Source organism: Nerophis ophidion, linkage group LG28, assembly GCF_033978795.1.
Source record: "Nerophis ophidion isolate RoL-2023_Sa linkage group LG28, RoL_Noph_v1.0, whole genome shotgun sequence".
Lineage (NCBI taxonomy): Eukaryota > Metazoa > Chordata > Actinopteri > Syngnathiformes > Syngnathidae > Nerophis > Nerophis ophidion.
In genome coordinates, this window is record NC_084638.1 from 15,481,351 (window position 1) to 15,490,654 (window position 9,304).

Below are 9,304 nucleotides of genomic sequence, written 5' to 3' on the forward strand. Positions count from 1 at the left end.
TGCCACAGTGTAGGTATTGTTGCAGTCTGGTAGCATTGACAGAAGAGAGAGTGTAGGATGGGGGAGAGCTCCATGGCACAGTCCCTGATCACACTGGCTTGAATGTCAAAAGGCCCTGGTGCCTTGCCTGGCTTGCAGCGGCTCAGCTGGCGCCATACTTTCTCCTCTTTGAAGGGGGCCTGTTCCTTGGGTTCTGGTGGTAGGAGGGCTCTCAGCAGGTCCTGGCACTCTGGTGAGAAGTCCAAATTATCAAAATGGGTAAACAACGTGTTCAGGTCTTTAGAGAGGGTTTCTGGGTCACTGACGGTGCATGATGTTTTTGGTCCGCATCCTGTAGGGTTTTCACCTTCTGAAAGGCCTGCTTGCTGAATTCGGTTTCCAGTTTGATTTTGTCCATCAGTTTTGCTCTAAGTACCTGATTTTTTAAATTCCTATTTGTTGCCTTGAGGCTGGCCCAGTCCTGTTGTCTGAAGGATTTATGTTTTTCCCTCAGGCTCTGTTTTATTTGTGGAGTAATCCATGGTTTGGAGTTGGGATCGATATTTAATGTTTTGGTTGGTTTTGTAAAGCTGATGCAGAATTTGATGTAGTTTGTAAAGACAGAGATTCTGCCATTCAGACTAACATCGAAAATGGCCCAGTCAGTAAAAGCTAGGGAGCATTGGAGTTGAGTGGTGGCGTCCTCCGTCCACTGGGGGGCACTGCTGCAGTGTGGTTTGTGGCGCTTTAGTTCCTGTTACGGAAGTAAACAGAAGACGATGCGGTCAGCGGCTCCGAGTGGAAAGTGTGAACGGGCACGGAAATATATGAGTCGAGTGACCATCTTCCGTTCTGTACAGTTTATTACATATGCTCCTCTTATTTGCTGTACTTCTGTTTCCTAATGACACAGCTGATAATATGCTGTGTGATTCCCCCACAGTTACAACACTTGATCTGTTCATGACTTCCACATTGTCCATATTCATGCTGCGCTCCACACCTTCCACATCTCATCTTAGCATGACACACACTACTATGTGCCCAGAACGTTGGCATTTGAAACAAGGTACTGGGGGTGGGACGTAAGTTCTAACGTAGAAACTTAAAAACCCTATCATGATTCTTTCCAGTATTACTTCCTTGACAAACTGCACTAGCATAAATTCGTTCTCCATCTTTTCTCCGTTTTTAAATGCCATCATTCTCTTCATCGTTGTGACAGTTCCATCTTTTATTTCTCTTTTCAAATCTTATAAATTGTCACCTCTTGGGATTCCTGTCACGACTCCTATAGTCCTCTTTTGTTCTCCCACTTTGATTATTTCCTTTAGTATCTTATTGCACAGCTTTTGCAATCACATTGCTTTGTTCTTTTTCTCTCGGTTTTTACCTTTAAGCCAAAGACTTCCGTCCTTTAGCACGTTGGCCATCTTCACCTTTCCAAAGTCCTTCTTTCATCCCTTAACCAGTGTCATCAAACTAATATCCTTCATGTCTTGATGTGACTTAAATTTATATATAATCTTTCAATTATCTACCATAATAATTTCCTCTTTTCTACTCTTTTAGCGCTCGACTTTCCTTCATGACCTCCTCTCTCCTTCTTTCCTCTCTCCCTCCTCTAGTCCTATCCATGTCCATACCTTCCTCATACATCCCCTCCCTATCCCCTTCCATCTCTTTTTTTTACCAGCAACCAGAAATCCATAGCTGGATAATGGAGAAGTTTTGTGAAATAAAAAAATAGAAACAATCGCCTAAAACCAAAAATAAAAAATCTCCTCTGTTCTGTACATCATTGTCCAAGTGACATTAGGGGTCCGGTCCGGTCCAATCCGGTGGCCATGTACTGCTTGCCTGTCTATCGGCTGGGGACATCTCTGCGCTGCTGATCCGCCTCCGCATGGGATGGTTTCCTGCTGGCTCCGCTGTGAACGGGACTCTCGCTGCTGTGATGGATCTGCTTTGGACTGGACTCTCGCGACTGTGTTGGATCCATTATGGATTGAACTCTCACAGTATCATGTTAGACCCGCTCGACACCCATTGCTTTCCTCCTCTCCAAGGTTCTCATAGTCATCATTGTCACCGACGTCCCACTGGGTGGGAGTTTTCCTTGCCCTTATGTGGGCCTACCGAGGATGTCGTAGTGGTTTGTGCAGCCCTTTGAGACACTAGTGATTGAGGGCTATATAAGTAAACATTGATTGATTATATTGTCATCTTCCTCTTTATGCCATTTCCTCAAGGTGACAGAAAAAAACATGATACAACCTGCCTATCATGTGATTCTACCATGTTGGCAAAATACAAACACAATATATTTACATATATAACACATAAAACATGGAATTTAAAAGTGAACAGTACCCATCCCTACCAGCAATTGTTGATGTACTGGAAACTAATTTACAAACAAAACTTCATTACGCACAATACTCCACTGTGGAATTGTTGTTATATTAAAAGGAGAAACAAATCCATCTTTGAACAGCAATGGTTTGAAAAAGGCATTTGGTCATTGATGCACTTATTGAGTGATAACATTATTTTATTATTTGAAGATTTCATTAAGTGCGACCTGCAAATAAAAATAATTACAAAAATTAAAAAGGCTTTTATTCCAAATATTTGAATTACAGTATATCATTCTTTTTAATTAATTACTATTTCTTGTAATGTAAGTTTGTAAAAACAAAACCATCCTTCCATAAAAAAAATCTGCCATTTTCTCTCACTTTTATACTGCATAGAGGTCTGAGGACATACATATAAAAAAATCACAACACAATCATCATAATACAAAGTAATAACGATAATTAATAAAATATATTATAGCGACCCAACTAAAGAGTCATAAAGTCACACATTTGAGAAGTGAATAAAAGACAACTGTTCAAATGATGTCTGAAGTAAATAATAATATACTCCCTGAAGTGGTCCAGAAGATGTTTCAGATGTGAACCAGTAAATATGTATATCATATAAAGGTGCTAATCTATGGGATTATTAACAATTAGAATTACAAATATGTAATACTTTCATATTTCAAATTATGTAATCTATAAATGTACGGACATATTAAAAAGATTGTTGCACAAACAACAATGTCACACATGTTATATGTGCTAATGTTGTTAGAAAGTCAAAATTAATGTCTTGACATCTTATTTCAAATCCTGCAGTTTCATTTGCTGCTGCTGTTCTCACCAGCACACTTGTGTTTCTTACACTGCTTTTTATAAGAGAATCTTTCACCGCACACACTGCAACTCAACACTTTTTCTTCTGGGTGTTTTCTCATGTGTACTACAAGGTTTGATCGGTCACAAAAGCTTCTGTTGCAGATTGAACAGGAAAAGGGTTTTTCACCAGTGTGTGTTCTCTTGTGTCTTTTCAGAGTCTGGCTTTGTGTAAAACCATTACCACAGGTTGAACAGGAAAAAGGTTTTTCACCAGTGTGTGTTCTCATGTGTACGTTCAAATCATGACTTTGTTTAAAACCTTTACCACAGGTCAAACAGGAAAAAGGTTTTTCTCCAGTGTGTGTTCTCATGTGTCTTTTTAAACACTGACTGTGTGTAAAACCTTTACCACAGGTTGAACAGGAAAAAGGTTTTTCACTATTGTGTGTTCTCATGTGTACTTTCAAACCTTGACTTAGTGTAAAACCTTTACCACAGGTTGAACAGAAAAACGTTTTTTCACCAGTGTGTGTTGTCATGTGCACTTTCAAATTGTGACTTATTACAAAACGTTTACCACAGATTGAACAGATAAAAGGTTTTTCACCAGTGTGTATTCTCATGTGTACTTTCAAATTGTGACTTTCTACAAAACCTTTACCACATATTGAACATATACAAGTTTTTACGCCAGTGTGTATTCTCATGTGTCTTTTCAGATAAGGTAATTTAAAGGTTTTGTCACAGTGAGAACATGTGAAGTGAGTGTTGTCAGTGTGACATGTCTTATCATCTTTAGAGTCTTCATCATCAGTGTCAGGAGAGTGTGACGTTGTGTCCTCACTATCTGATAGTGGAGCTAAGAGCTTGTCTGCTTGTGATCCTCCACAGTGGTCTCCATCAGCTTCTGTTGTCATGTGTTGTGTTGAGCTGCTGCTTGGAGGCTCCACCTCTCTCTTCTTCTGACTTTCACCTTTGACCTCATCATCTTCCCTCTTCACAGGGACACCAATGACTGGGAACTCATCCAACCAATCAATATGCTCACCCTCCTGACTGATGCTGTGTTCCTCCTCTTCCTCTTTAAAGTGAGGGGTCAGTGGGTCCTCCTCTTCATCCTTAAGGTGAGGGCTCAGTGGATCCACAGTTTCCTCTTTAAAATGGCATGTCAGTGGGTCCTCCTTTTCCTTTTTAAAGTGGGGGATCAGTGGGTATTCCCCTTCCTTCTTAATGTGGGAGGGCTGTGGCGCCTCTATCCGCATCCCGAAGCTCCACTTCTTTTGCTCAGGGTGAAGATGTTCTTCACAGACATCTGCAAAACAAACACACCATCTCTGCTCGGTCACACAATGCATTCGGTACTTTTACATGCACTTAGGAAAAACAAGTTATCATATAAGCGGTCTGGAAAACTCAGTCACGCACAAGCACGCTGCTCTTTACAACTTTATTCACAGGAAAAGAAAAACAAACCAGGACGACAGGACTTTTTACCATGGATGGACGATACGGTTTAAAATTGATTTTGCGAGATATTATTTCATATAGAATTACCAATAGAACCATTTTAAAACAGGCTACACAGGCTCCTAATGTAGTTGCTGAAAGATGCAGTAAAATATTACATCATTTCCAGAAGTATATTCTCAAATAAAGTAACCAGATATTAACAGTAAATAAACAATTACATTAAAGGCCTACTGAAATGAGATTTTCTTATTTGAACGGGGATAGCAGGTCCATTCTATTCGTCATACTTGATCATTTCGCGATATTGCCATATTTTTGCTGAAGGGATTTAGTAGAGAACATCCATGACAAAGTTCGCAACTTTCGGTGCTAAGAGAAAAGCCCTGCCTCTACCGGAAGTTACAGACGATGACGTCACATGTTGATGGCTCCTCACATATTCACATTGTTTTTAATGGGAGCCTCCAACAAAAACAGCTATTCTGACCGAGAAAACGACAATTTCCCCATTAATTTGAGCGAAGATGAAAGATTTGTGTTTGAGGATATTGATAGCGACGGACTAGAAAAAAAAAAAGAAAAAAAACAAGTTAAAAAAAAACGTGATTGCATTGGGACGGATTCAGATGTTTTTAGACACATTTACTAGGATAATTCTGGGAAATCCCTTATCTTTCTATTGTGTTGCTAGTGTTTTAGTGAGTTTAAGAGTACCTGATAGTCGGAGGGGTGTGTCCACGGGTGAGTTGACGCCAGTGTCTCAGGGAAGTCGACGGCAGCTTTATGGGCGGCACAAGCTCAGCTGATCTCCGGTAAGAAGCGACTTTTACCACAATTTTCTCACCGAAACCTGCTGGTTGACATTCAGTTGGGATCCATAGTAAAGTTTCACCTCCGTGAATTTTAAACAAGAAATCCCCGTGTGTTTGTGTGGCTAAAAGCTAAAGCTCCCGAACTCCATCTTTCTACTGTGACTTCTCTAATATTAATTGAACAAATTGCAAAGGATTCAGCAACACAGATCTCCAAAATACTGTGTAGTTATGCCGTTAAAGCAGACGACTTTTAGCTGTGTGTGTGCGCAGCGCTAATATTGTCTAACAGCCGACGACATCAAGCATACACGTCATCATTCCGCGACGTTTTCACGAAAAAACTCCAGGGAAATTTAAAATTGCAATTTAGTAAACTAAAAAGGCCGTATTGGCATGTGTTGCATTGTTAATATTTCATCATTGATATATAAACTATCAGATTGCGTGGTGAGTAGTAGTGGCTTTCAGTAGGCCTTTAATAAAAATTGTTTCGACAAAATAATACAATTAGAAATGACACAATATGTTACTGCATATGTTAGCTGCGAAATTAGGAGCTTTCCTAAACCCGCGTTGAGATTTTTCTGTTGTCAATAATATACCGAATGATATATCGTGACATATATTGTTATTAGGATCTAGATTTTAGGTCATTTCGCCCATACCAAACATTGGTTCGCGAGTCATTTTTTTTGGCCCACCAAATATATTTATTTCTATATTCTTCAGATGTGTGTAAACGTTTAAAATGTTAGAATATAATATCTTTATCGTCATAGTACATTGTACAACCAAATTGCAAGCAAAAAAATTTAGTGCAAATTCATAATAACACATAAAAACATAAGAATATGGTACTCTGATAAATAGATAAAAATACATAATATACATAAAAATACCAAGCACACAGCTCACATGCACAGTTGTTCTTTTTCATGCCTTGTGTTTAGCGAAACTATTGCACTAAAAAGTGTTCTTAAATCAGTTTGTCCGGCATTTTATTGTCCTGTATCTCCTGCCCGAGGGCAGCAGTTCAAAAAGTTTATGTCCGGGGTGAGATGGGTCCCTCATGATGGGCCTTTTAGAGGCACCTGACACTGTACAGTTTATCTAGGGAGGGAAGAGAGCAACCAGTGATCTTCATGGCAGTTTTTATGACCCTCTGAAGTGCATTTCTCTCTGCCGCCGTGCAGCTAGCATACCACACACACATGCAGTATGTCAGCACACTCTCTATTGAGCAGCGATAGAAGGACACAAGCAGTTTTTGTGACAGGTGGTTCTTTTTGAGGAGTCTCAGAAAGTAAAGTCTCTGCTATGCCTTTTTGATGGTCCCTGAAGTGTTCGCACTCCTCGACAGGTCTTCCTCGATCTGGATGCCCAGGAATCTGAAATTAGAGACCCTTTCCACATAGTCCCCATTGATGTACAGTGGTTGGATGTTTATCGTATTTTTACTTCCGAAAGACCATGATGAGCTCCGTCGTCTTGGTAGTGTTAAGGACCAGGTTGTTTTCCCTGCGCCACCCAGTCAGCCGCTCCACTTCATTGCTGTAGGCAGAATCATCCCTCCAGGAAATGAGTCCCACTACTGTGGTGTGGTCTGCAAATTTAATAGTGGTAATGCTGGCATGAGTGTGGAGGGTGTAGAATAGGGGGCTTAGCATGCAGCCCTGGGGGGAGCCGTTGCTGATGCTGATGGATGCTTAGAGCGATTTGTCAGGAAGTCCAGGATCCAGTGGCAGATGGAGGAAGACAGTCCCAGCCCCGTCAGTTTGGGCACCAGTCTTTGGGGGAGGATGGTATTGAACGCATAGCTAAAATCAAAAAAGGGTAGCCTTTTTTGTCCCCAGCAATGATGTGCACGCGCTCAGGGTACGCACTTTGCTGACTGCTAATGGAGTCAAGTAACACCCTGAGTGCCGTACTAGTATGTAAACAGCCGTTAGCATGACAAAATTAAACTCCTGTGGAAGGTAGATGGGTCTGCATTTCACAGTAACGTACTCCAGTGACTGGTAACAGTCTTGGTGTTGGTGCACCAGCTGTTGTTGACGTAGACGCATAGCCCCCCTCCTCTGCTCTTACCGGAGTTTTTGGTTCTGTCATGCCGATGTGTTGTGAGGCCCGCTAGCTCGATAGCCGTGTCCGGGATAAGCGGGTGAAGCCACGTCTCCGTGATGAGCAGAATGCAGCTGTCCCCGACCATCTTATTTGTCGCAACCTGCAGCTTCAGCTCGTCCAGCTTGTTGCTAAATGAGCATCTTGCCGTGTCTTCCTAGCAACATCTTTGGGTTTAAAACTAATTTGACCAACTTCTCGGTGTATGGCCACGGCCTTCGCCGATACAAGTGTGAGGCATGATTTATAATCTAGAAAAAACTTTTACCAACTCATAGGCGATGCAGCAGCAGCTCAGTAGCTAGTCTACTTCTCTGCGAGCAAAGATCCGTTTGACTAAAAGTAGTTCCTCGAAGTTAGCTCTTACAATTACAATGCTGCTAATACTTGGTTAATATACAGGTCACTACAAGTAAATGGAGTAATGTTGGTGATTTAAAGGGGCTTTAAAGGCACAATAGAGGACTACCATTACCTACAATGTTAGCCGCTTTATACTAGCAGTTTTTTTTACTATTTAGCATACATATTGAATGACATCTAAATGTTGTGCTTACTTGGACTGTGATGAAGCTGTGAGGACTCAGGTGGTTTGTCTTCATGCTCTTCAGTCTTCACAGAAACAACTGTCAGTGGAAACTTGGTGAGATCCGCCTCCTCCTGCTCTGGAACAAACTCTTTCTCCTGAGTAACCCAGAGAGCTTCCTTTTCTTCTTTAATGTGGGGGGGCTGTGGATCCTCCTGCTGTTGAAGAGGACGTTCTTCTTGATGAGCGTTCATCTGTTGGACGTTCACAAGACAACACAAACAAACTTCAGCTCAGATGTGTCAAATATTTTTTAGTCTATCAAATATAATATTTTACAAGTGGACTGACACCACTTTTTGGTGATGGAATAATGGAATAATCATCAGTTATTGAATATTATGAATTGTGTAATTGATCTTTTTTTCTGCATTTACATTAATTATTGATAAAAAAAGGAACAACTTATAGAAAACCTCCTGCTGGGATTTTAATACCGTCATGACTGCATGAAGTCAGTCTGCACGTATAAAAGTTTCATTGTGCTGCAGCATCAAGTGACGCCAACTTGCTCCTCCCACTACCAACCTACCAGCCAACCATGACGTACACCTCCAAAATAGTCCCACCTCACATCAACGGTGACCAGGACTACAGAGCTGTGGTCGGTTGGCTTTACTTTTACGTGCAATATCCTCTCCTTGTTCTTCCTTCTGCGAAAGCAACATTTTTAACCCGAAAGAAAACAAACAGAAGTGCAGCGAAGCACGTGTAACAAGTGCCAGCGAGTGTGGCCGTGCGATAGTATGTTGGTTGAACCTCACTCACACCTTAGGAAATGTGCTGGCGTGAGAATATATATACCCACTATATTGCTAAAAGTATTTGGCCACCCATCCAAATGATGAGAATCAGGTGTTCTAATCAATTATAAAATCAAACACTTAGGCATGGAGACTGTTTCTACAAACATTTTGTGAAAGAATGGGTCGCACTCAGTGATTTCCAGCGTGGAACTGTCATAGGAAGCCACCTGTGCAACAAATCCAGTCGTGAAATGTCCTCGCTCCTAAATATCCCAAAGTCAACTTTATTGCAAGAAAAGTGAAGAGTTTGGGAACAACAGCAACTCGGCCATCAAGTGGTAGGCCACGTAAACGGACAGAGAGGGGTCAGCAGATGCTGAAGCACATAGTGCAAAGACT

General features: G+C 41.2%; 1 protein-coding gene across 4 annotated transcripts in view; it reads right to left on the minus strand.

Annotated features, from left to right (window-relative positions):
* Positions 1–9,304, minus strand: part of LOC133545329 (oocyte zinc finger protein XlCOF6.1-like) — a 95,073-nt gene that overhangs the window by 83,802 nt on the left and 1,967 nt on the right. Inside the window, exons 2-4 of one of the 4 annotated variants that reach the window (XM_061890807.1) lie at positions 8,131–8,353; positions 5,352–5,487; positions 2,585–4,479 (exon numbers count right to left, since the gene is read on the minus strand). In XM_061890807.1, the coding sequence (XP_061746791.1) occupies positions 3,170–4,429 (1,260 nt within the window). In that variant the 5' untranslated portion in view covers positions 4,430–4,479; positions 5,352–5,487; positions 8,131–8,353 and the 3' untranslated portion in view covers positions 2,585–3,169. Of the gene's footprint in view, positions 1–2,584; positions 4,480–5,351; positions 5,491–8,130; positions 8,354–9,304 lie in introns of those variants that run through there. The other 3 variants (XM_061890806.1, XM_061890805.1, XM_061890808.1) reach the window with 3 other exon arrangements.